We start from the raw sequence: 27,425 nt of genomic DNA on the forward strand, positions 1-27,425 counted from the left end.
TACTGTTCAGTCGCCGGGTACAGGCCCGGGGCTGGTAGGTCAGCATCAGGATGTCATACCTGACTTGACAAGAGGGAGAGTGGACAAAGGGTGCCAAGCACCTGGGGCTATTGCCCCTCACTCTCTGATGCCACCGAGGTTTGAGAACCCTGAGAGGCATAAGGCCTGGGTCTCAAAACTGACTACTGTCAGTGGCCACTGTGGCTTGCTGACTGTCTCTTGGGACACACCTGTGAGCAAGCTAAGGTTAGGTGCTGTACAGGTGGTGTCTACAGGTGAGGAGAAGAGTTCCCCGTGGGATAGCTTGGTGGGCCCTGAAAGTATGGACAGAGGGATCCAAATGGGGTCAGATTGGCGTAGAACTGAAACATGCCCCTGCTGTTGAGGGCCAGAATCCATGTTCCATCGCCCAATGCAGGGAAGCCCATCAAGGTAGTGATTGGTCTACCCTGCATTTTGGCTGGAAGAGGGTTGTGTTGGACTTGACCCTTTTTGCAGGGTCATCCCTGAACTTTTTGCCTTCTTCCTGTATTTTTTCTGACCTGTTGTCGGCTGTTTTATGAATCTGGGCACTTTACCACTGCTGATCAGTGCTAAAGTGCATACACTCTCTATTGTAAATTGATGTATGGATTAGTGACTCCATGATTGGATTATTTGATTACTTGTCAGACCCTAGTACAGTGCACCATGGGTGCCCAGGGCTTGTAAATTAAATGCTGCCAATGGGCTTGCAGCACTGGTTGTGCCACCCACCAAAGCTGCCTGTAAAGTGTGTCTCAGGCCTGCCATTGCAGAGCCTATGTGCAGTCTGGTACTGCCATGTTGACTGGCCAAGTGCACCCACTTGCCAGTCCCTAAACCTTCCCTTCTCTTCATATCCTACACCCCTAAGGTAGGCCCAAGAGCAGGGTGCATTGTAAGTAAAAGGTAGGACATGCCCTGGTGTGTGTGGCATGTCCTAATATTGAATTACAGCCATTTTCGTTTTTCACTAATGCAAGGCTAACTGTTCCCCATAGGCCAGAATGGGCAGTTTTATTATAACACCTTATAATTCGAACTGACCCAGGGAACATGGTAGAAATTCGAGTTTAGTATGCCAGAATGATAAAATACATCTTTTAGTGAAGTTTGTTTTAACATTCTGTGTTTGAAAATACCACTTTTAGAAAGTAGGTATTTTCTTGCCTAACTGTCCAAGCCTGCCTCTGCTAGGTTGTGTATTCCATGTCTGGTTTGTGAGTGACAGGGGCTGGGGGATTCCAGGAGACAGGGTGAGTAAGCACAAGGCTGAATAGAGAGATCTGCATGTAGAGTGGTGGGAGGAGTTGCACTTGGGACCTGAATAGGGCTGTGCCTGCCTTCCACAATGCTGGCTCCACCTCCTGTGGTGTGTCTGATGTCCCTGGCCCACACAGTCAAAGGAAAGGAGGAGTCCTGTAAACAAAGTGCTCCAAGACTGACCAGAAATGGTTTGGACTAGGCAAAGGCCTCTCTGCCTTCAGAGAACAAAGAGAATATGAGTATAACTACTGGGGCCCAGACCAGAAGACTTCAGATCACTTCTGGGAAACAAGAAGAACCTTTGCTTAGGAGAGGAACCAGAGAGAGAGAGACTGCAGGAGGAGACTATCCCTATGCTGTGTGCTGTTTGAGGATTGGCCTGTAGTGGTTACCTGAATGCCAAAGAAAGGAGAAAGGACTTTGTTCTACTTTCATCAACTTGTAAGAAGATCTCCAAGGGCTTGAACTAGAGATTGCCTCCTGCCTGAAGTCTCAGAGATACAAGACTTCACCAACCAGCTCCCCTGAGTTCCCTTGCTGGGAATCTGAAGTGCCTGCTGTTGAGCTGGGCCTTCTGAGAGACTGTGTGTCGCTGGGAGCTGGAAGCGCAACTCAAGATGAAGAAGCGTGTCGCCGCCGCAGCAGTTGTCGTCGCATCGCTGAGGAAGCGTGCCACCGCTGCTGCTGTCGCCATTGCATCGCCTTAGTGCCTCGCATCACCGAGAAGAGTATCACCGTCGCAGCAGACGCCGCTGCATCACTGGAGAAGAGTGTCGCTGTTGCAGCAGACGACGTCGCATCACCAGAGAAGCGTGTCGCAGGGCCTGTCGCAGCTCAAGAAGATTCACAGAGTCGCCGCACGGCCGTCAGGCGTGCACGCATTACCCCTTCGTTGTCACAACATCAAGAAGACACCATTTTTGTTCATTGCACCGTGTCGTCATCTCATCGCGGCGTTGCTAGTCGCATTGACACAGAAGCACAGTAAGAAACCGACGCCTCACCTCCCCACGTGGTGAAGGATCGGCGCATCACCTCCTCTCCAGTAAGGAACCGACGCATCACCATCCCCTACGCAGCAGTAGGGAACCGACGCATCACCTCCCCCAAAGCAAGGAACCGACGCAGCACCGTTCTTGCGTGAAAGGAACCGACGCATCACCTTCCCTGCAACTCTTTTGTTTGTATCGCGTTACGCATCCAAAGGTACATTGAACGCTAAGTTTCACATTTACCTTCTATAGAGAACTAAGCTATTCCTACCATTTTTAAAGTACAGTATTGTGGATTTTTGTCTTTGGTGGTCTTGTGTTAAGTCTATATAAAGATACTTATTTTTATAATACAACCTGTGTGGTGTCCATCTATAGTGTTGTCACTGTATTACTGTATGTGTTCACAAATGCTTTACACACTGCCTCTGAGATAAGCCTGTCTGCTCGTGCCAAGCTACCAAGGGGGTGAGCAGGGGTTATTTTAGGAGTGTACCCCCTTACCCTGACTAGACGCAAGTGCCCCTATTTGGTCAAAGGTACCTACCTCTGCCAACTAGAGACCCCCAAATCTAACAAACACCCATTGCTGATTCTCTTGAATTTCACGGCTGAGTGATTCCACTTCTGCATTTTAGGCATGAGGTAGATGGGCTGCTATTTACCTTTAAAAAGAAAACAATTTAAAATGTAGAAGAATACTACGAAGAAATGATATAGTGGTAAGAAACATTTTGACAAATTGTTTTAAAGGAAAGGTGACAGAAAACAAGGACATTGTCTAATAGGCTTAAGTCTGAAATGGTGGGAAAAAAACCTAGAGTACCAGCAATATTCCATCATGCCCTGTAGGTGGCAGTGGAGCCAATTCGTTCCAGTTCCTGCTGGCAGGATCCTGCAACACAGACCTCAACCTTTCTGAGATGTTTCTTGAAAAATGTCAAACCATTAAAAACAGCTTTGCTCTAAATTGTTAGGGACAGAGTACATTTTTTCTTCACAAAATGCTATACCTTCTTGTGAAGTATCCTATTTGTGAGCCTAATAAAGTTAAAATCGACTCTCATGCAGTCTTTATGGTGTGCCTTTCCGCTTCTCATCATCCAGACTTCTGTGAATTTTGTTTGAAGCTGTCCATTAGAACTTTGTAGAGAACATCAGGCTGCATAGGCTACAGGAAGACCAACACAGGGCTGAAAAGCCAGAATCCAGAATATCTGTAGGACGTGGAAAGGTTGGGCCCGATTCACAGACCTAACTTAAGACAAATTCCTAAACTTACTACTTGTGGTATTCACAGAAGTTAGGACTTTGTCTTAAGTTTGTCTTAAGACAAACTTAGGACAGACTTAAGACAGACTTAAGTTAGGATTTTGTCTTAAGTCTGTCTTAAGTTTGTCTTAAGTTTGTCTTAAGTCTGTCTCAAGTCAAACTCCTAACTTCTGTTGAATACCAAAAGTAGTAAGTTTAGGATTTTGTCTTAAGTTAGTTCTGTGAATCGGCCCCGTTGTTCCCTCTGTCTCTGTTCCTCCCTCCCTCACGGAGGACATCCAATATCTTAGCTGGAGAAACAAAGACGCACCTGTTCGACAATGAGTTTCATGGCATTGAACATATGGCCAGTGAAAACATGCTTGCCGTCAAGAGATTGTTTAACTTTGAGGAATGGCAGGCTGATGTTGAGAGATATGTCGCCCAATAGGTCTTTCCAGCTGTCTGCACACATTCATAAAGGTATTGCATGCATTCCAGTCACTGGAGAATGAAGATGCAGACAGTGAAGAGAGAAGGATGGAAATAGGGATACCTTTAGAAATCATTGACGACGACTGTGGCACATTGAGATCATAGCCATGCACTTAAAAAAAAATCCCCAATATAGGTGGCATGTAAAATAGACATTTATCTGTGCTGTATTGTTAATGGGTACCAATGCTAAAGTACTGATACTGGCATACTAGAGGTAACTCTTAGCACACGGGGCACTAACTATAAAAACGGCTGGTGCTAGCACATTGGAGGTAATTCTTGCCATAAAGGAGGACAACAGTGGCATATTGTGCGTGTAAACAATACAAAAGGCTGGCCCTGACATACTGAGGTATTTTTTGACATAAGGATCACAGATTTCTAGCAAATAGAGTATTTTATGGAATTTTTGGCATTCATAGCACATTTAACATTATGAGGTCCACTCTTGGAGATGGTCAGGTTTAATTGGCATGTCATATTTAATTAGGGTCTCTTCAGAGGCTATGGCGCTTTAGTACATATATGTGACAATGGTCTTTTAAAATGCCCTATTTGACCCCATTTTTTCAAAGTTTCTCTGGGAAGAACCTCCCCCAGGTTCCTCAAGAAGATATCTACCTCAATCGGGTCGCTCATTCGCTCACTTCATGGCCGCAATATGCCCCAGCACTTTCAAAAATCCCAACTGTAGGTGGTATCTAAAATAGACATTTGCTTGTGCTGTATTGTTATATTAATCATGCATTTATTATGGAACTTCATCAATGCCCATTATTGTGATGTTATCAGGGTTAAGGCCATGTGACATGCCTTTCCTGGGAAGAATCAAAGGTCATAAGATGTCACTTCCTGTGATGCCATTAATGCCAAAGGGTGTGTTATGTAATTTTTGATATTTCTGGAATTTTGGTGAATCGATGTCCATGTTGCCACTTGTTGTGAGAACCATCACTTTGCATAAAGTCTGTGTCTGGATATGGCATTTGGAAGACAAACAAACACAACCTTTTTTAGCCTTAACCAGTGGACCCACACCCCCTGTTTGGAAAACATATATGAAAGTGGAATATAAACCACCCCACTATGTTCTAGTAAAAAAGTTATTTTTGACCGAGTGAGGAGAGCACCACAAAGTAATCAAAGCACTGCTGTGCAATCAGGGTTGGTGTCTGTCTGATAACCAGACTTCCAGAGGTTAATTGACATCACCTGAAGTCCGCACTTTTTGCTGGAGGAGCTAAGGTTCTGCATGAAGTGCTTAGAAGTCAGCCTGCCTGCCTGCCTGCTGGGAGAGGAAAGGAATGTGGCTGGCCCAGCAGGAGGAGAAACTATCATGGGAGAGAAACCCACTGTGCTCCTGACGTGAGGAGCACTCAGAGAAAGCTGACTTTTCCCAGAGTACAAAGCCATGAGAGACCCGTGTTTCGAAGCCTCACCCCCAGTTAACCCCTCACAGTTTCCATGTAAGCTGCACTTGAGACTGCATCTGAACAGCTCTATGTGTTAATACAAAAAGGCGTCACCAAAAAGCAAGAAGTCCTAATCGGTCCAGAGACTGCAACTCTCAGAGGACTCAATTACAAGGAAATGGGCCTGGAGGTCACAATTCCCACCCCAGGACTTTAATGTAGTCGGGCGGGAGAACTGCCGCTGCTGAGATAGGACATTGCTGTGCAGGCCCACACCACTGATTATCTCTGAGACCATTGACCAAAGCGAGGCTGCTAGCATGGCCCACACCAAAAAAGAGCCGCTGCCACGAAGACGGGTGCCAGTCCTTTTCCGCAGCCAAGCCTGAACTACGACAGAAGTCAGCAGGTAAAAACACAGGTCCTATCCTGCATGAGGTTCTAAAGACAGAAAGCATACATATGGGTCTGCCACGCTCGCCATGAATGTTTGCCAAGAAGGGGTAAAGAAAAATCTAAGTGAAGTTGCACCTGTGACAGAAACTAAGTCATATGTACCTGTACCTACTCCTTGCCTAAAACCCATTGTGTTACAAAGACTATATAAACAGCCTCGATAACAGTGTGAGGAAAGAGGGGATAGCATGAAGACAATAGGAAGTAGTTGGTTTCGTGTCTATTTCAGTGTATCTTTAACCCCCTGTTTTCAATCCTGTATGCCTCTCCTATTAATTGTATAATATTTGGTCCTTTTGTGTGATTAAAGTACTTTCTTCTTTTCCTTTTTTTATAAAGATAAGCACTGGCTGGACATTAGGTTACTGCGTCTGTTGGCTGACGGTTGAGTTCTGAGTTCTTGCCCTCCACACTACCACCATGAGAAGCCCGTGACTGCTTGCCCTTGCTACTCTGAGACACAAGTGCAGAAAGTGTTGTACTTGGCCCAGACTGCAGAGCCATATTTGAAATAGACACCAGTGGCAAACGACCTAAACCACCACAGCTGAGGGCCACTAGCCCCTGTCTAACAGAAGGTCTTCATGGGATAGACTCATAGAACAGATTCATTCGCCCCTCCTGAGAGCCGCCCACAACAGCCACTTTAAGCTTTTCTCCTTGCAGGAATGTATCCTCCATTATTAGTACAGAAGAAAAGCGAATTCTATGAACAGGTACTGCATGCAGAATGTCAAACAATCCTGGCAACATAATAAAAAAATTGGCCAACTTAAATATTGTGACATGTCACTTTAGACTCGACTACATTTGAAAGACCTTAAAAGTTTTTTGTTTTTTGTTTGTTTTTGGAAGACCTTTATTTGTCACAGCTGTGTCATCATACAGTATACATTCACCATCCATGGTGGCTAATCGAGTAGACATTAAGCAGATGCTTCCAGATAATATAACACAGCCATTCAGCCGGTAACCCGGGGGTCCGGCGGCGTTGTACATGGTGGTATTGTTACAATCATTAGGTAATTACCTTGATAAATGACAGGTCTATGTTTTTCCTTATTCTTAGTGTCGGTAACAAAGATAACGCAGTATTCCAGCCCGCATTGTGGCCATTGCGGTCGTCACCCAGGCCCTTATTGAGAGTTGCACAAATCGTCGTGGGTAATCATGAACGTGGGGGTCCCCGGGCGGCACAGTGTCAGCGTCGTGTTCGCAATGCTGGCCGGAGCGTGGCAGCAGTGTTTCGGTATAGCTCACTGAGGCATGAAAGCTAACGCTTAAGTTCGGCAAGTCCAGTCTACAGCTTCATAATTAGGGTCCGTGTGCGGGCTGCGTGGCGCGCATCCGTCCCCCCATCGCTACGCCCCTGAAGCCGCTGGTTATCGGGGTTATGTCCAGTATTCAACGCAATGTACCCTTGTCAAGATCTCACTGAGAGCTCTGGATGTACCCATCCCTGGTAGGGCGCGTATGTCATCGCATCTCTGCTGCCAGAGAGCGGTGTGTGTTCAATAGGGTATCGCTTCGGGGAGTCCAGACGACGCGTCCATCATCTGTTATCCGAGACAAGATAGGAGTCCGGTCAGGTAACGTGACCGGTAAACAAACTGTTCCCTACGCTTGTGTGGCGGTAGGGGGAGTAGGGGTTAGGGTTGTAAATTCAGGTGGGGTCAAGGGGGAGGTGGGGGGGAGATCATCATGTGCTGTAGCGGGGGGGTCAGCAGCTGTCCAGTGGGGCACAGCGGGGCTGTGCACTGTGCGCGGGAAGCAGCGGACGGGTGGGGGGGGTGGGGGGGGAGGAACCCCCAGGCAGGTTGTGAGCCCAAAGCGTCGACGCCCTCACTTATTTTCTTGGTGCGCAGGGTGCTCTGCTGCGTTGTTGAAAGACCTTAAAAGTTAATTTTACATGAGTACTCAAATAATGTTCAGGGAAATTTGTGTGACAGATATTGTCATATGATGGCTCTTTCATGGTCAGATATACTAAGAGAAGGCTGAAGATGTATAGGGGCGATCACGCCATAGTAATGTGCTCCTGATTGGAATTCGGAGGGCCCTTTCCCGCAGAATTTCGTTGAGTGATGGCATCTCCTCAATGTTTTTGAGGATGTCATGTCACCGCACTTTGTGGTGGAGAGGGTCTAGAGGATTCCAACCTGTTGGCTGCCCTCTGGTGCACCACCCCCTCCAATGATAGCGAAACTCCTGAACTACAGGGATTGTGACTGTGGCCTCCAAAAACCTTGTGAATATGGCTGTTGACACTTTACAAATGCAAAAACACATATATTTTCTGATTTCACCAACATGGTCCAAAAGCAAAGGTTCACATTCTAAAACAATAGGGCATTGCTCCTGAAAAATGACATTCGCTTCGTTCTATTATTTCCAATGTGCCTGAGGATACGGGACAATGATAAAACATGCTTCCATCATAATCCAATGGAGTACTGGCCTAGTAGGAAAGCAAGGGTATTTAACATGATCTACTTATTGATGGGCCTCAACCGAGATGCAAGACAGGCTTCCAAAGGAGAAAATCACCACAAACTTCCTGCAGCAGGCCACCAGAGAAGCAGACTAGGAGTAGGTCCTACTGGTCAGAGTGCAGAGGTCGCCGCAGTCAGCATCGGAGCAACGTTCTTCTGTGAGGGACTCAGACACTGATGACACATCAACACAGGGCCAATGGACCTCTGGGTCAGCTCTTATCCCCAATGAGTCAAATATGTAGCTTAAAATGCAAATTAACTATCTGTGGGAAGTGGTGAGTGGAAGCTGCTTTTGTTTATCAGTTACTGGCCCTTTCTTAGGTGTCAAAGTAAGGTAATGGGGGTCACCTTATTTTGGGGTTGACATTTTCCTTGTGGTTGCTCACATGCTCCGCTAGTGTTAATACTTACTTGGTCACACATGCACCACAAGAACTTCATTGGGAAATTCTATGCTGTTTACTGAGTGTTATGTTTGAGTTGGCGAGGTAGTTAATCAAACCTCAGCTTGGGGGAGAGAATGTTTTACAACTGGGCATATGTATATATTTATATTTCACACAATGACACTGGTGCACTACTTCATAGACTGGTCACAGCCTGGAGTCCAGGCCAGGAGAGTAATCTACGACTACACATGCAGGGTGGGAAGAATGTTTCACATTTGACTGTTCACCTCAATTGTATTACCTGCAATGTTAGAGGTATGGGCACTCCACTGAAATATCATAGGGTATACACTTATCCACATCATAAAAGGGTTCAGGTTGCATGCCTGAAGTAGATGTACTTTGCTTCCACTGATATTACCAAATTACACAGGAAACGGCAAGGGCAGTTATACGGCATTAGAAGTTCAGCATTTGCCAGAGGGACCCCAATATGGATAGCACCCGAGGAGCCCTTTGCGATGGGCTCTTTACACATAGATTCAGGTGGCAGGTTTGTTATTATTTGTGAGATAATAGAAGGTGGGCGGTTGACATTAATGAACAAGTTACTTACCTTCGGTAACAATATATCTGCAAGCAACATATATTAGTTGTAGATTCATTACCTTAGAATTATCCCTAGGCGTCAGACTGGATCTGGAGAAAGGTTTTCCTAGCAGTACCCCTGTGCGTAGGTAGGTGGCGTCGGTCGACTCCGCATTTGTCATCGGCGTTGTGATCGCCGGGATGACGTTGCGGTATCTACTCAGACGCTGCCCCTGCGCGCTGACATCAGTGCTTTACACGACATTCCACACCAGAAGCGCAGAGCCATGCAAGACACTGACCACTGGTGCACAAAACTAGGGCCTAGGAAGGGGATCACTAACTCTAGAGGTCAGTTTGCAAAACGGGGAGGATGGGTGAGGCGGTAAGGAATCTATAACTAATATATGTCTCTTACAGATATATCGTTATCGAAGGTAAGTAACTTGTTCATCGGAAAGAGACTATTAGTTATAGATTCCTTACCTTAGAATAGATACCTCAGCAATACCATCCCCGGAGTGGGTCTGCAAACTAAGTTCACACCAGAAAGTCCTGGAGAACTGAATAGCCAAAGAAGCCATCCCTCCGGACTTGGCTCTCCAGGCAGTAGTATTTTGTGAACGTGTGCAGGGATGCTCACGTGGCTGCCTGGCAGATGTCACTGAGAGGGACTCCGCGTCCTGAAGCAGTAGGGGCTGCCGTCGCCCTGGTGGAGTGGGTGCGCAGTCCTACCGGAGGCTCATTTTCCGCCAAGGAATAATAGATTTTAATGCAAAGGACGACCCATCGAGAGATGGTCTGTTTTTGCACGGCCCGACCTTTCTTGGCACCCACATAGCCAACAAAGAGTTGATCATCCACCCAGAATTGTTGTTTTGTGCAATCCAGATAAAAAGAAAGCGCACGTTTTGGTGTCAGACGGTGGAGTCTCTCTTCCTCCTTGGAAGGCTGCAGGGCGGGAAGAAGCTGGGCAAAGTGATGGTCTGTCCTATGTGAAAAGAGGTAACCTCTTTGGGAAGGAAAGAAGGTCGGGTTCAAAGGACAACCTTGTCCAGATAACTGCAAGAAAAGGAGGTTTAGAAGAAAGAGCCTGAAGCTCACTCACCCTGCGAGCAGAGATGATAGCAACCAGAAAAGCAGTCTTGAGAGTCAAGAGTCTCAGAGGACAATTATGTAATGGCTTGAAAGGAGCACACATAAGATACGTTAGAACCAGATTCAAGTCCCACTGGGACATTACGAAGGGAATAGAAGGAAAGAGGTGAGTAATGCCCTTAAGAAATCTATTTACAATAAGGCCTTGAAAAGAGAAGGCTGATCAGGAAGCCGAAGAAAGGCCGAAATGGCCGAAAGATAGCCTTTGAGGGTGCCCAGAGCAGAGCCCTGCTAGGCCAAAGAAAGAATGAAGATCCCATTTCTGCCCCTCTGATAGAGGGGCAGAAATGGGATCCATAGCCTTTGCTGTGCACCATGCCAAAAATTTGTTCCATCTATAGGCGTATACCGTTTTAGTAGAGGGACGCCTGGCTGCCAAGATGACATTACAGACTTCGGAGGAACGTCGAAAGCTGTCAACTGTCCCCGCTCAATCTCCACGCAAGGAGGTGGAGGCTAGACAGGTTCGGGTGGAGGACCGTCCCCTGCTGCTGCGACAGAAGATCCTCCCAAAGAGGCAGTCAGATCCGAGGATCGATGGCCAGGTGCAATAGCTTGGGATACCAGACTCTTCGTGCCCAATCCTGAGCCACAAGAATGACTTGGGAACGGTCACACTTGATCTTCTTCAGCACTCTGAGCAGAAGTGGTATAGGCGGAAAGGCATATAGAAGACAGCAACTTCACTCGTGCTGTAAAGCGTCGCCGAGCGAGTGCTGCCTAGGAAATTCCAACGCGCAGAACTGCTGACATTGCGTGTTCTCTTCAGTGGCGAACACATCTAACCAAGGCTGCTGAAAGAGACCTTGCACCACCTCTGAGTGAAGACGCCATTTGTGGTACATCATGCACCTGCGGCTGAGTTTGTCCGCCCTGGCATGGTGTTGAACCACCAGGGACATGCCCTGATGTTCCAGCCATGTTTAAAGGCGAAGAGCCTCTTTACATAGGGTCCACTACCCCATCCCGTCCTGTTTGTTGCAGTACCACGTGGCGGTGGTGTTGTCCGTGAACACTTGCACTACTCTCCCCCGGACAGAGGGAAGGAATGCCTTCAGTGCAAGACAAATCGCCCAGAGCTCCAGAGGGTCCGCCGGAGACCAGAGGCCTCTGATCTCCACCTCCCTCATTTGACTGCCGCACCCCAACGTTATGCATCTGTAACCACTGTGAACTCTGGTTGGGGAAGGGAGAGGGATCTGCAGTTGACCCAACACTGGTTCGTTAGCCACCCCTGCAATTGGTGTGCAGTGCCCTCCGAGATCTGGACGCAATCGGAAAGATTTATCTGATGCTGTGCCCACTGGAACTTCCACTGCAGAGCCCACATATGCCACCTAGCATGATCCACCAGCAGGATGCAGGAGGCCATTGTAGGAAGCTGACTCTGTATATATTATACCAAAGTGAGGTATAGTGTGCACAAAGTCCAGTGGAACCCCAAAGGTAGGCAGAGGTAAAGTTAGATATCTCCTTACTCTCTATTTGTGGTAGTGTGATCGAGCAGTAAGGCTTTATCAGAGTACAGTGTTAAGCATTTGTTGTACACACTCAATCAGCAAATGATTTCACATACTCAAAGACTGAACTTCAGACCAATTGGTTTTGTATAAAAATATTCTTTTAGTTATTTTCTTTTCTAGAACCAAGCAAGCCTGGCACAGGTAAGCAATAATTACTTAACAGTAGTAATGCAGTTTGTAAATAGTTTGAATTGCAATTGTAATTGTACTTTGATTTGATTACAGTAGAGTTACTGATAATGCAAAGCTTTTCAGAATACAGTTCATATACTTTGTATGGGATTTTTAGTAAAATTACAGGTAAGTTACTTTTGAGATTACTTTTCTTACACAGTGTAGTATACCTGGATACTACACTGGGACATTTCCTGTAAACAGGTTAGTAAAATCGTTTTTGTTAGTTAGTACAATTTTAAAGAATTTCTTTAGGTTTTCAAACTCAACACTTAGAAACTTTCCCAAGAAAAACAGTCAATGTTATCTTATTGAGGTAAATAGTGTTATCGGTTTTAGGGTAAGTATTCGGTAGTGGTAGACTCAGGGGTCCCCCAGGGTAAGGGATGCACTCTCGTTACACCCCCAGCAGCACTAGGGCGGCCGGGTGCAGAGTGCTGAGGCCCAATGTTATCCAATAGGGGATAGGGGGCCTACGGTTCGTGGCTGTTGACGAGCAGGCCACTTGGTTGTAGGAGCAAAGCTCCTGGACTTTAGCTCAGGGCAAATGGGGAAACAAAGTAGCACCAAAGGTGCACCCTCAGTGGCACTAGGGCGACCGGGTGCAGGGTGCTGTTTTGAGGTCTGGCACTCTGGTGTTTGCAATGGGGAACCCCTGGTTTGCAAGGGCACTGCAGGCTCGGGGACGAAGGTCTTCTGGGTGCAACCACCACTTCGAGAGGTAAGTTGGGATGCTGGGGGTTGGTTAGGCACCGTCGGTTGGGCCACCCGGGGCCGTGGGGCGTCGGGTACAGAGGTGCCTTTTAGGGTCGGATCTTCTTACCAGCTCCTGGTCGCGGTTGGGGGGACCTTCTGGATTTAGGCTGCAGGCACCGGCTGGAGGCTTAAGGCAGGTCAGGGATCGCTGGACGGCGGGTCAGGATCGCCGGGGAGACCTCCTCCTGGTGTTTGTCCTCTCAAGTTCGGGCCGTGGATGGCGGGTGCAGAGGGGAGCGGGCTTGCGGTTTCGGCCGGGGCCAGAGGTTGGAGATTAACAAATCCAGTGTTCAGGGGAGACACAGTCTTTGTGGTTGAAGGCAGGCAGGTCTGCTGGGGTTTGAGGTTGCTGGCTGCAGGACACACCAGGATTTCACATCAGCAGGTTCGAGGTGGAGACAGGCCAAGTCAGTGGGCGTCTTCCTCCTGTTAGCTTCGGTATGGCTGTTCGATCCTTCTTCTTCTTTTCTTGTAGTAGATTCTTGTCTGAGGTAGCAAGGTTCAGGGGTGCCCCTAAATACTAGATGGATAAGTTATTTACCTGTAATCCTAGTTCTCTTCCAGGGGTATCCTTATCAAAGTCATAAGCACTGAATATTCCCGCCCATGTGCGGGGACCCCGGAAATAATAAAATTATATATGTAAAAACCATACATATATACAGCTCTGTATATTTATAAACATATATCATTTTTTCCAAGCAAATGCAGCCCCCATAAAAGGCTAGACAATGTATATATAAACATCCAATAAAACATATAGGTATAATAATATACCTATGAGGTAAAAACACTCATGAGAAAGAAAAGAGAACACTGTGAGAAACACAGATCACAAAACATTGTTAGCCTGCAGGCTGCATTGCAATACAATACCATAGAGACTGAAAAGCCTGTACAGGTAAAAACTGGCACCGTGCCTTTAAGGCAGCCCTGACTGTAGCATCCCATCATGCCTCAGGGGTGACAGTTGGGTCAGTTTTTCTTTGCGGGACCGTAGCCCTAAACACAAAGATATATCTTTTCCATGGTAAATAATACACTCCTCTCATTTGCCTGGGGAGGCGGGTGGGTTGCTTATGACTTTGATGAGGATACCCCTGGAAGAGAACTAGTATTACAGGTAAGTAACTTATCCTTCTCTTCCAGGGGATCCTCATCAATAGTCATAAGCACTGAATAGAATAGCAAGCCCACCTTCCACCTGCAGGCAAATGCAAAAATTGTACTATACATGGAGTAAGAAAAAACATGAAAACTGTTTAATTATTGAACAGATTCCTCAAGGAGGCTTGTCCTACTTGAGTGTCTGCTCTGGTGTCCGAATCCAGACAATAGTGTCTGGTAAAGGTATGGACAGATCTCCAAGTAGCTGCTTTGCAGATCTCAAAGAGTGGGACATGATTGAGAAAAGCAGCGGTAGCCGCCTTTCCCCTTGTAGAATGCGCCTTAGGGCGCGCCATCAACGGCTTCTGGGCCAGTTGGTAGGCCAATTTAATACATGAAACAATCCACCTAGCAATGGAACGTTTGGATGCAGCAAAACCCATGCGGACAACACCATAGTTCACAAACAATTGATCAGATTTCCTGACAGCCTTAGTCCTATCTAGGTAGAATTTTAGGACCCTTTTGACATCTAAAGAATGCAACGCCCTCTCCACAGGCGAGGAGGGGTTGGGAAAAAAGGTAGGCAAGGAGATGGTCTGATTGACATGAAAGTCCGACACCACCTTTGGCAAGAAAGATGGATGAGTCCTCATCACTACCCTATTAAGATGAAACATAGTGTAGGGTTCTTTAGAACAAAGGGCCTGTATCTCACTGACCCTCCGTGCTGAAGTGATGGCTATTAAAAAGGCTGTTTTCCATGTAAGGTGCTGTAAGGTAGCCTTATGTATAGGCTCAAAAGACGAACTCATGAGCCTTGACAGAACCAAGTTTAGCTCCCAAGAAGGTGAGGGAGGCCTAACAGGGGGATACACTTTCTTGAGACCCTGCAAGAAATCCTTCACCACCTGCAGCTTAAAGAATGACTGCTGCGTTGGAGAGCGCCTATATGCTGTAATGGCTGCTAGGTGAACTTTGATGGATGAAAATTTCAACCCCGCCCTCGCTAAGTGTAGAAGATAGGGCAAAATTACATCCTCCTGACATTTTGTAGGATCATAGTGATGATGACAACACCATATGTAAAACCTTTTCCACTTACAGAGGTAAGAGTGTCTAGTCGAAGGCCTCCTGGCTTCCTTCAGTATGGACATACACTCCTGGGGAACACTCCTGGGGAAGGTTCAGATGGCCATACTGGAGGACTTCAGGAGCCATGCTTTTAAGCTCAGCAAGGGAAGGCTGGGATGGTAAATCTTCCCCTGCATCTTGGATAACAAGTCCGGCCTGCACGGCAGCCGTTTGTGAGGTCGGATCGACATGTGTAGGAGATCCGTGTACCACCACTGCCTCGGCCAGTCCGGTGCTATGAGGATCATCTTGGTAGATGAATTCTGCAGCTTGTTCACTACCTTGGGGATTAGTGGGAGAGGCGGAAAAGTGTACACAAATGTCATTGATCAATTGATCAAAAGGGCATTCCCTATGGATCCTGGCCGATGGTATCTTGAGGCGAAGCCTCGGCATTTTGTGTTGTGCTCGTCCGCGAAGAGGTCCACTTGCGGACGCCCCCATTCCCCGAAGATGTCTGCTAACACCTCGTCGTTTAGTACCCAGTCCTCTGGTTCTTGAAAATGACGACTGAGTAAGTCCGCTTGCACATTGAGTTCTCCTGGCAGGTGCACCGCTTTCAACGAGATGTTCCATGCTAGGATCCAGTGCCACAGGGACTGAGCTTCCAGCGAGAGCGTCCTGGATCGAGTACCCCCCTGCTTGTTCAGGTAGTACATTGTGGTGGTATTGTCTGTCTGTACTAGAACGGTACTCGTCCTGATCGCGGGCAGGAACGCTTTGAGGGCTAGGTGGACTGCCCTGAGCTCCAGCATGTTGATGTGGTACAACTGCTCGCTGCTGGACCACCGCCCCTGGGTTTGCAGAGATCCGAGATGCGCACCCCAGCCTTGAAGGGATGCGTCGGTGATTAAGGTCTGAGTTGGTGGTTCCTGGTGGAAGAGAATTCCCACCTGTAGATTGGATGGTTTCAACCACCACTTGATTGACTGTTTGGCAGCTGAGGAAAGGCAAACTTTTTCTTCCCACAGGGAATTCCTTTGGTCCCATTTGTCCTCGAGATCTTGCTGGAGAGGACGCATCCTTAATCTGGCATTGGGCACTAGGAAAATGCAGGATGCCATGGCCCCTAGCAGAGATGAGATTTGTCTTGCCGTAGACAGATTGCTGGATATGATCTGCTTGCCCTTGAGGATAATGGATGACTGTCTCTCCTCCGAAGGAAACACTTTTCCTACTGCAGAGTCTATGGTTGCACCCAGATAGTGAATTCGTTGTGTTGGTGAGAAGTTGGACTTCTTGACATTCACCCTGAGCCCCAGTCTGCGACATAATTACAGGCAAAGCGTCAGCTGTGATTGAACACTTTGAGGCAATGGACCCTTTATCAGCCAGTCGTCTAGATAGGGATAGACGAAGACTCCTGCGCGCCTCAGTGCCGCCGCTACTACTGCCATGCATTTTGTAAACACTCGAGGAGCTGACTTCAGGCCAAATGGTAGAACCTTGAACTGATAGTGAGAGGTTCCCACCACAAACCTGAGAAACTTTCGATGACTTTGTAGGATGGGAATATGAAAATATGCGTCCTGAAGGTCCAGCGAACACATCCAATCGCCTATCCGGAGGAGAGGATATATTTGGTGGAGCGCCAGCATACAAAATGTTTCTCTTTTGATGTGCTTGTTCAGTATTCGCAAGTCCAGGATGGGTCTGAACTCTTCCTTTGCGCTCCTTTTTTGAATCAGAAAATATCTGGAGTAAACTCCTTTCCCTCTTTGCATTCTGGGCACTCTTTCTATTGTGGACTTGAGTAGAAGAGTTGCCACCTCTTCTCTTAGCCTCTTGAGATGCTGAGAGGAATGCACAGGATGAATCGAGGGAGGGTGACTCCGGAAACGAAGCGAGTATCCATGACGCAGTATCTTTAGAACCCACTGGTCCTTCGTGATGGATTGCCACTCTGGAAGATGATGTGCAATACTTCCTCCCACCGGAGCGGTGGACAGCGTCGGAGGAAGCGGTCCCTCATTGTTTCCCTGGAGCCTTATTTCCAGCGTTAGATTGTCGGTTGTTACCACGTACCCTGGATGGTCTGCGGGACTGGTATTGCTGTTTCTTTTGGCCTTGCTGGTCCTGATTTTTCTGCCAGTGAGGGGTTTGAACCCTCTGCTGGTAGTTACGCCTATCGTCCCCCCTGCGGCGACAAAACTCTTTTCTCTTTTCAAGCCCCACGGCTTTCATGGTGTCAAGCTCTGCCTTCATGCGAGCCATTTCATCATCCGCATGAGACCCAAAAAGCGAACTACCCGAAAAAGGCAGGTTCAGTATTCTCGCCTGAGCTTCAGGCTTCAGAGCAGTCAGTCTCAGCCATGAAGATCTTCTGGCCGTAATCCCATGTGCACACGAGTGTGCTGCTAAGGTTGCTTCATCCGCTGCTGCGCTTATCACTTGGTTGGAGACCAGACTGCCCTCTTGTAAAATCTCTTCAAAGTCCCGTCTATCTTCTGATGGAACTTTATCTATAAACCTCTGGAGAGAGTCCCACAGTGATCTATCGTAGTGCCCCAGAAGCGCTGAGGCACTGGCCACTTTAAGACTTGAAGATGCCGAGCCACAACTCTTCTCCCCCACGAGTCTTGTGATTTGCTGTCCTTATCTGGAGGCACTGTGGAAGACCCAGCCACTGCATGAGTTTTTATGGCAGCAGCAGTGATAACAGAATCCGGTGGTGGATCTGATTTTAGAAATAGCGGATCCTCAGGAGCCGGACGATACTTCTTAAGAATCCACGCCGGCGCAGATTTAATAGTCGCTGGCGTGAGGAAAATATCCATTACTGGTTGTAACAAAACGGCAACAGTGGGCGCGATACTGCTCGCTCATGAAGGGTTTCAAAAATTATAGAAGAGGTGGTCTCTTGAACTGGCATTGGGATGTTCAATTTCGTAGCCCCTCTGCACAACACTTCTTGGAACGTAGAGATATCATCCACCGGCGATACTCTAGAAGGTGGTGTATCCGAGAGTGTAGGTGAATAATCCCTTCTTGAAGAACAACTTGACGGAGAGGATGAGGGAGTCCTACGCTGCCTTCTCCCCGATCTGGTTGACTCCCTTCTGTGAGAGGAGGACCTGGATCGTCTCCTTGGTGTTCGAGAACGACGTTGAAAATCTCTTTCTCGAGAACGTGATCTTCCTGTTCCCAAAGGGAGGTTTGTGTTTTTCAACCTTTCTAGGGAGGCCTTAACTGCGAGAGACATAGCAGAGTCCTGAGGTATCTCTCTCGGAGGACTTTGAGGCACAGCATTGTACTCTTCATGGGAACTGTTCAGGCACTGGAGATGGATTCAAAACCTCCGGTGATCCAGATCTTGATCTCGAACCATCTGATAATGAAGGCGAGATAGAGATAGGGCGCGGTGAATCATGCTCAGATGTAGTATACACTAGTCTATGAGGAGATTTGCGCCTGGATTTTGGTTTGATAGTCAGACGAACGTGCGACAGCTCTTGATAACCCACTGGAGAGGGTCGCCTCAACGGTGATAAGCCTATCACCGGAGACCTGGGCCTTGACTCCGGGTGGATAATTGGTGAGTCTTCCTGCCTCGACCTCGAGAGCCTTGTCGTTGACGGAGGACTTCGTCTGAACGGAGGCCTAGACCCCGACGGGGAATCTCGCCTCGACGTCACAGTTTTCTCCAAAGCCTTGGAGACTTGTGAGGACGGAGGCACCTGCCTCGACGTCAATCCCGACGGAGGCGCCTGCCTCGACGTCGACCCCGACGGAGGCCCCTGCCTCGACGTCGGTCTAGACGGAGGCGCCTGCCTCGACGTCGAATGTTCCGACGATGAAGGTCTCGACGTCGTAAGTGTCTTCGCCGACGGTCGGTCTTGTCTCGACGGCGAACCTGGTCTCGACGACGATCTAGGTCTCGACGTCGTAGCAGACTTTGAAGTCGAACGCCTACGAACTTCTGTCGACGTCGACTTTCCTCTTGCCGCTTTTGACGTCGAACGATGTCTCTCTCTCGACGTCGAACGATGCCTTTGTCTTGACGTCGAGCGATGCCTTGACGGCGAACTATGACGACGTTCCCTCGACGCCGATGATTTCTTAGACGTCGAAGTCGCCGACGACGAACGCATCCGCTTCGCCGCTGTGTCTAGAGTAGACGACGATTTCCTTTTCGAAGCATGACTCCCCCTGGACTCCTCACCTCTCAGCGACGATCCCGCCGCTGGAGTCTTCGACGCCGAGCCCGACGCCGAAGGAGAGCAAAGAGGGACCAGCTGCTTCGATGTTGACCGCTCCACTGATAATCCATAGAGCCTAATCCTCTCTCTCTCCTTTAAAGTTCTCTTGGAGAGGTCTTTACAATGACGACATGTAGCTGGAGAGTGAGATTCTGGCAAACAGACGATACACACAGCATGTGTGTCTGAAGAAGCCTTCTTTTTGCCACAGGAAGGGCAAGGCATAAATAAAGAAGGCATTTTTCTGATGAAAATAGTCAGAAAAACACAGGATACAAACTTCCTCACATATATTAATAAGAGGAAGCTTTAAAAAATTACTAGAAAAGCAATAATTCTTGACTGAAAAGTCAAAAAAGGAGAGAGCTGAATTCCAGGGTCCTGACTGAAGGAGCCGGAAAGAACAACTGACCCAACTGTCACCCCTGAGGCATGATGGGATGCTACAGTCAGGGCTGCCTTAAAGGCACGGTGCCAGTTTTTACCTGTACAGGCTTTTCAGTCTCTATGGTATTGTATTGCAATGCAGCCTGCAGGCTAACAATGTTTTGTGATCTGTGTTTCTCACAGTGTTCTCTTTTCTTTCTCATGAGTGTTTTTACCTCATTAAAAAAAAAAAAAAAAAAAGAGATTTAGGTGTATTATTATACCTATATGTTTTATTGGATGTTTATATATACATTGTCTAGCCTTTTATGGGGGCTGCATTTGCTTGGAAAAAATGATATATGTTTATACATATACAGAGCTGTATATATGTATGGTTTTTACATATATAATTTTATTATTTCCGGGGTCCCCGCACATGGGCGGGTATATTCAGTGCTTATGACTATTGATGAGGATCCCCTGGAAGAGAATTAGGGGCGTTACAGGTAGGTAAAAGGTTTGGACCAATGGGTCCCTTCCCTGGGGTTGGTAAACCCCATATTATGCCATCCTCCAGTGGGAGGGGGGCATAAGCCTTTCCCTGGTTGGCTGAGTCTCCCCCATCTGCAGGATGACTGAGAGTTGTGCTTCACCTCGCCTCCCCCACCTGAGGGGTGGAGTTGGCAGAGGTAGGCACACCTCTCTTCCTTACTTGTTTTTCCCGCCGGTTCTCTCTCCCAAAGTGGGGGTCAGAACCAGTGGGGACCAGTTGCTGAAAGCAGCAAATGGCCTGGGGAAGCTCACAAAGGTGGCAAGCCTTTGAAGCTTCTCCTTCGTGGACCCTGCCCATCCTGGGGAAGGAGGCTTAGCACCTCGTCCCAGGATGTGCATTGTTTCAGGCCCCCGAGAGCAGCAGGCTTTAGACCCAGGGGTCCAGAAACATGTCTGGTGGTGGCAGCTGAAAGCAGCCCCACAGCCTGGACACTAGTGGTAGGTCATTTTTCAGTGTGCATCTCTAAGATGTCCTCTGTGTGCATTTTTCATTAAATCCCATACTGGCATCAGCGTGGGGTTAACGTGCTGAGAAGTTTGATACCAAACTTCTCAGTTTTCAGTATATCCATTGTGGTGCTGTGCAGGGTCCCAGGGCACATCAAGTCAAAGTGCATCAGTAGTCTGGCAAAAGGGGTGGGAGGGGGTTACTGCAACAGAAACCCAGCGTCTCACAGCCATGAGGCCAGGCAGCCTCAGGGTCATTCTGACTGAAACCCGGGATGGAGGCAGAAAGATCGGAATCATAGCCCGAATTTCCCAGACTCGCTGTTTGGGAGGATAAGCCCAAAACTGCGCTGTATCCAGAACCGCCCAATGAAAAGGAGCTTCTGAGAGGGAATCAGGTGTGATGTCGGCATGTTAATAGTGAACCCCAGCGAATGCAGGAGGTCCGCATTAGTCTGGAGGTGGGAGACGACAGCCTGGAGCGAACTCGCCTTCAACAGGCAGTCGTTGAGATAGGGGAAGACTGGAACCCCTGATCTGATGCAGATGAGCTGCGACCACCGCCATCACTTTCGTTATCACCCGAGGGGCGCTGGTAAAGCCAAAGGGGAGCATGGTAAACTGAAAATGCTCGTGGTCTACTGTGAACCGTAGGTAACGCCGATGGGCAGGCAGGACGGGGATGTGAAAATAGGCATTCTGCAAGTTCAACGCTACCATCCAGTCTCCAGGGTCGAGGGCAGACGGGACCTGAGCTAATGTCAACATTTTGAACTTCTCCTTCTGGAGGAAGCGGTTGACGTCCCTGAGATCCTAGATAGGACGCAGGTCTTTGTCCTTCTTGGGTACCAGGAAGTAGTGGGAATAACAACCACGACCTACTGGCACAGGGACCCGCTCGATAGCACCCTTGGCCAGGAGAGCCATAACTTCCTGACGGTGAAAGGCAAGATGATCCTCCGACTTGAGAAGGACAGTGGGTGGCATGGAGGGAGGGTTAGTCTCGAAGGGGAGGGAGTAGCCCCTTCAGACTTTCTACAAAACCACCAGTCTGACGTGATGTTGTGCCAGCGGGGGAGGTGATGGCGAATCCTGCCACCCACTGGCAACTGGTGGCCCTGAAAAGTCAGACTAGGAAGGTTTGGAGGCTGCTGCAGAGGAGGTGGTGGTGGTGGACTGGCCTGCCCGCTGGCCCCCAGACCGACGACGGTGGGTCCCACATCCCCAGCCGCGCAGAGGCTGGGTAGCTTGCGCAGGCCTGTGGCTCTGGGTGGAACGTGGTGGGGCACCCCTTCCATAGCCACGAAAGGGGCGAAAAGCTTACTGCGTGGGACGAGAGGTGGTAGCAAGGTCCAATGATCTGGCCGTAGCCCTAGAATCCTTAAAGTGCTCGGGCGCGTTGTCAACTTTGTCACCAAACAAGTGACGGCCATCAAAGGGCATGTCCAAAAGAGTCGTTTGGACATCGCCTGAGGAGTCAGTGGACCACAGCCAGGCTTAGCGTCTCAGGGCTACTGACGTTGAAATCCTCCTGCCTAGTGAGTCGGCGGTGTCCAGCCCACATCGTATGGCGAATTTCGCTGCGTCTCTACCCTCAGCAACTGCACGGGAGAGAACGGCCCGGGCCTACTCTGCGCACTCTGGCAGCACCTGCGTGACCGTATCCCACACAGATTAGGTGTAACGGCCCAAGAGACATGCGGTGTTCACAGACTGCAGTCCTAAGCTGTCTGAATAAAACATCTTCTTCCCAAGATGATCCAGCTTCTTGGATTCCCTATGTGGTGGAGCAGTAGGGAACGCGCCTTTGGAAGTTGAGGCTTGGACCACCAAGCTCTTGGGGATAGGGTGCTGGGAGAGGAAAATGGGGTCACCCGGGGCCGGGCGGTGGTGCCGGACAATCATCCTATCCACAGGAGCCCATGTGCTGGGCTTGGACCAAGTGCCCAGAAGGATGTCTATGAGGGCCTCATTGAACGGCAGCAGGGGCTTCGAAGAGGCCGCTGCCGGTTGCAGCACCTCAGTCAGGAGGTTGGTCCTGACTGTCACTGTAGGAAGCACAAGGTTCAAAGCCTCAGCCGCCCTACGCAACAGCACAGCGTAAGAGGCTCCATCCTCCATAGCCACGGTAGGGGAAAAAAGCATGCCAAGGTCTGTGGAGGTGTCCAGACCACTGGCCTCACCCAACTCCTCTCTCCAGTCCGGTTCATCCAAGTGGTCTGCTAAAGGGTCAACAGACCCCTCCCGGCCCTCCTCACCCTCCTATGGTTGCCACTCAGAGCGATAAGGTACACCAGTGGAGAACAGTGGTACAAAAGTACCGGTCGGCGCCGGTACCGGGGCTCCGTGTCAAAGTTGAGGAGGAGGCCGGGGTGGACGCCGGCTGAGGATACAACCGGCATAGGAGGGGCCGGAGGTGTCGTCAATGTATTCGACGCCGGAGGAGGTGTTTTAAGAACCCCCAGCCGAGTCCGCGGGGCCCAAAGGCACGCCGGCAGAGTCCGGCAGCCCAAAGATGGAGTGGAGGGCTTCGTCAAAAGTACGAAGTTGGGCAGGGGTCGCTCCGGCTCCAGTGAAGGGAGGGAATCTCGGAGCCGACCTAGTAGGCTCCGCGAGCGGAGCCGAAAGACGACGACCTTCCTCAACCCGCGGCGCGTCAGCCGACGGACGGGGGGAATCTCGAAGAGCGACGGTGCTTCTGCACTTTCTTTTTGTGCATCGACTTACCCGAAGACTTGGAAGAGGAGTGTTGATGGTGACTCCGCGACTGGTCCAGCGACCTCCCTCTCGACCAGGATCTCAAGCGGCATGGAGCTGACTGCCGGGCCTCCAGAAGCTTTCGGGACCGCTCCCGCAAAGACTTCGGATTCATGGCCCGATAGTCGGCGCATGACTTCGGGTCGTGGTTGTGCTCCAGGCACCACAGACACACAAGGTGCGTGTCCCTAACCAACATCAATTTGTGACAGGAGTCACAAGGTTTGAAGCCGGTCTGCCAATGTGACATTCCTGTGCACCAGGAGTCGAATGACTCGAAAAAGATGTCGACAAAAAGTTGCAAAATGCTAGGCAAAAAGTGACTAAGGTACCGCTCTCTCCGGATCTGCGCTGGCTGGGGCGGAAAAAGAAAGAACTGACGTCAGCGTGCAGGGGCGGCTTCTAAGTAGATACCGCAACTTCATCCCGGTGATCACGACGCCGACAACGAACGCGGAGTCGACTGATACCACCTACTGACGCGCAGGGGTACCGCTACGAAAAAAATTCTCCCGATCCAGTCTGACACCTGGGGGTAATTCCAAGGTAAGGACTCTATAACTAATAGTCTCTTTCAGATAGGCCTATATGCACCTAACAGTAATCAGGTACAATATTTAGAGGCCCTGAACCCCTATATGTTTATGTTCTGGGACGCATGTTGTGTGATGGGTGGGGAGTACAACATGGCCATGGATGTCATAAAAGACAGATCGCTTCTGTCCATCACCAAACAGGAAATTAAAGTTGCCATAGTCAAGGGTAAAACACCTGGCACAGAAAGCTTACCACCTAAAATTACTCAATCTGTATAGCTCAGTTAGTTCCTACACTCTTGGCAATGTACCAAAACTCGATCATGAAGGGGGAATTGCCAGAGTCCACCCTACCTCCACACTGGTGGTGCTACTGATACCAGGTCTTGCCCGCTTCACGTGCTTGATGTGCGTTCACACAGGCCTCTCTTGCTCCTCAACTCTCAGTGCAAAACTTTGGGAAAGTTGCTGGCAAATAGAGTGCCTCTTTTGGTCTGCTCTCTGCTCATGATCTCCTGGATGCCTGATACCTTCAGACACATTGTCAATGGTGTTGACTCTTGATTATGCTACACACGCGGTCTTGATTGTGTGCAAAACACTATACCCAATTTTACAAGTGGAGACTTTGAGAATAAGGGTTGTGTTGGAGGAATTTATGTGAGTGCAATTACTGGATAAAACTTGGGTGAAAACACTAGAATATGCTCAGTCGGTGAATAGAAATGCGTGCTTTAAATTCATGTAAATCAATTTTATTCATTAGACCAACTCATACCACATAGACTTTCTAGGAAGGATCAAGGAGCAGATGATGCCTGTCTGCCCCAGGTGACGGCTCGGTTTTATCACACGGTTTGGAGTGCTTTCACATACAAAAATACTGGCTGCCGTTTAAGAGGTTACTGTGTTCACAATACCTTTCGACCCTTAGAACTGTTCGATGGTTTTAATTTCACCGAACCAAGTCAGAGAAAAAGGCAAGTAGATTCACAGAATACGTTTCGATTAGATAAACACAACATAGCGATGAACTGGAAGCGTATCTTAATGGCCCTTGGTAGTTGAAAGAATAGGTGACCCCCCTCATGATGCATGTGATTGTATTTTGCAGGGTAAATCTGAAACACATCCTTGATTAAATATAACCCTGTGTACTCAGTAACGGATCAGGATGTGCTGGGAGCTGGGAAGTCCTGGTGAAATTCTAAGAGGTTACAGTGATAATGTGGCATTGTGCTATTCAATAGCTGGTCTAAAGGCAGCACCGGGTTATACAGGGGGTAGGGTTAGGAACGTAGTTTGTTTTATCTCAATAATAGATTTCATCTATGCTATATATTGATAACCATGACTGTAAAAATATTGCTGGAACATCTGACTGCTGCCTGATATGACAGTGGCATAATACTAAGTATTGGGGTTGACACTAGAACATTGTTGGTAGGCAGATGGAGGGTAACCTAGCCATCCTGGCGGTAATAAACAAAACTGATGTATGAAGTGAATGAACTATGGTGACTAATGTGCAAAGCTGATTGCTGGTGGGTATTTACCGAACGGATACCACTGCTGCCATGTGCTGATTGGACAGTCTGACAGATAGGGCAATCTTTCCTGCCGTAACTGTGCCACTGCTGGCCACGATGAGTATTGCCAAAATGATTGGTGTACATGTTTACCATCACACTCATTCTAATGCAGCTGGAGTTTTGACGGACTGTAACAGTATTAAAACATTTCTGGGTAATATTCAGAAGCACTTCAGTAATCTCAAATGTATCCAAAATCAAAAATCCTCTATTGTGCGTTGTGACATGCATACATTTTCTAAACATAGTTTCCTCTACATTTTGTGTATTCTGTATATATTTGACCAAATTTGAATTCGCAACTGCATTTTTACGCACCATATTCCGGCCACCTATCGCTCAATTAATCTAGGTGACTATATTTATTTACCACAAAAATCAATTGGTTGCACATTTCAAACTCTCACTCTAAGAGATGTTCATCCCAGAAAGATAGCCAAAGATGTTATCCAACCACTCTAACTGAGAACTTTTGTGATATTGATCCAGCATGTTAATTCATTCCATCTACAGTATTCAATTAAACATTTATACGATTGAGGTAATATTATCAATTTGGAAGCTCTTTAGTAGTAATGTTATCCACTCAGAAATATATTAAATCAATGTGTAAGGTATTTGTTTTTTAGAAAATTGTATAATTGTGGGTTATGAAAACTAGATTAGCGCTACATTTACAATTTCTTCAGATACTCTGTAACCATTTACGGTCTTATGCTACTTACTGTGATATCATTTCATTTAATGTCACTGGGGAAGTAATACCACTCATGCAATATCACTTTATGAGTTGACACTGGAGTAAAAGGCCATAAGTGGCAATATCTGAGTCCGGGGTAAGTGTGCGGGACAGACAGGAGCTCAGAGAAAGGGTCTGTGTGTCTTTACACGCACACGCAAGTGAGGGTGACTACAACATAAGTAAGTGGGGCAGATGGGTATCTGGGATTTGTATGACGGTGCTTGTAAAATGGTTGACTGTATTTGGACATTTTTCATTTTGCATTTCAGACAAAAACCAGGAAACATATCCAAGAGGAGCGGGAAGTTGTTTTTTCACACTCACCTTCGCAGTGGCCTCCCCAGACTCTGGTGTATCCCCTATCGCACTCGCAGCGGTAGGAGCCGGGGGTGTTGATACATCTTCCTCCTGGGCACACTTGAGGACTGTCACACTCATTGACATCTGGAGAAACACAAGCAGAGTCAGTCCTACTGCCACTGTTCAACAAATATAGCTTTCCCACTGCTGAGGACACTAAAGACTCCCAGCCCTTTGGATCAGTAGGACAGACATGAAACCGTTCACCCACAGTCGCGCCCTCATTCATTTCTGAAGTATGAGGCCAAGTGGCCTTTATTTAGCGTCACCTCCAAACGACAGAACCAGAATAAAGCTCTTGCATGAACCAACTCGAGGTATGCAGAAAACGGTTGGCGCCACTCTTTGCATATACTAAATAGGGATAGACTAAAGCTGAGCGAAGAGTAGAATTTGATGCCTTTATTCTTGTTATCTTTCAAACAGATTTTCATGCACGACATGTGAGCGCGAGAATTTGTCAGACAACACGTGTTTCACTCTGGAGGTAATGCCCCTAGAGCTTTCAAAACTGAAAAGAAGAGGGGGTTCTATCTATTAAAACCAGAGAAGCAGAGAAACCGGTCAGAACAAACAAAGGTGTTCCCAAGAGATCCATCTGATACAACATATAGGAGGCCAAAGAATAGTTTCAGCTCAAATTCCCAAACT

The 27,425-nt window shown here is 48.1% G+C and overlaps 1 protein-coding gene across 1 annotated transcript in view; it reads right to left on the reverse strand.

Moving 5' to 3' along the window:
- LTBP2 (latent transforming growth factor beta binding protein 2) overlaps window positions 1-27,425 on the reverse strand; it is a 1,878,832-nt gene that overhangs the window by 583,012 nt on the left and 1,268,395 nt on the right. Inside the window, exon 15 of the mRNA XM_085626762.1 lies at window positions 26,739-26,858. Within this exon, the coding sequence (XP_085482888.1) occupies window positions 26,739-26,858 (120 nt within the window). The remainder of the gene's footprint in view (window positions 1-26,738; window positions 26,859-27,425) is intronic.

The sequence above is a fragment of the Triturus cristatus genome, chromosome 9 (genome assembly GCF_964204655.1).
Source record: "Triturus cristatus chromosome 9, aTriCri1.1, whole genome shotgun sequence".
In the NCBI taxonomy this organism is placed as follows: domain Eukaryota; kingdom Metazoa; phylum Chordata; class Amphibia; order Caudata; family Salamandridae; genus Triturus; species Triturus cristatus.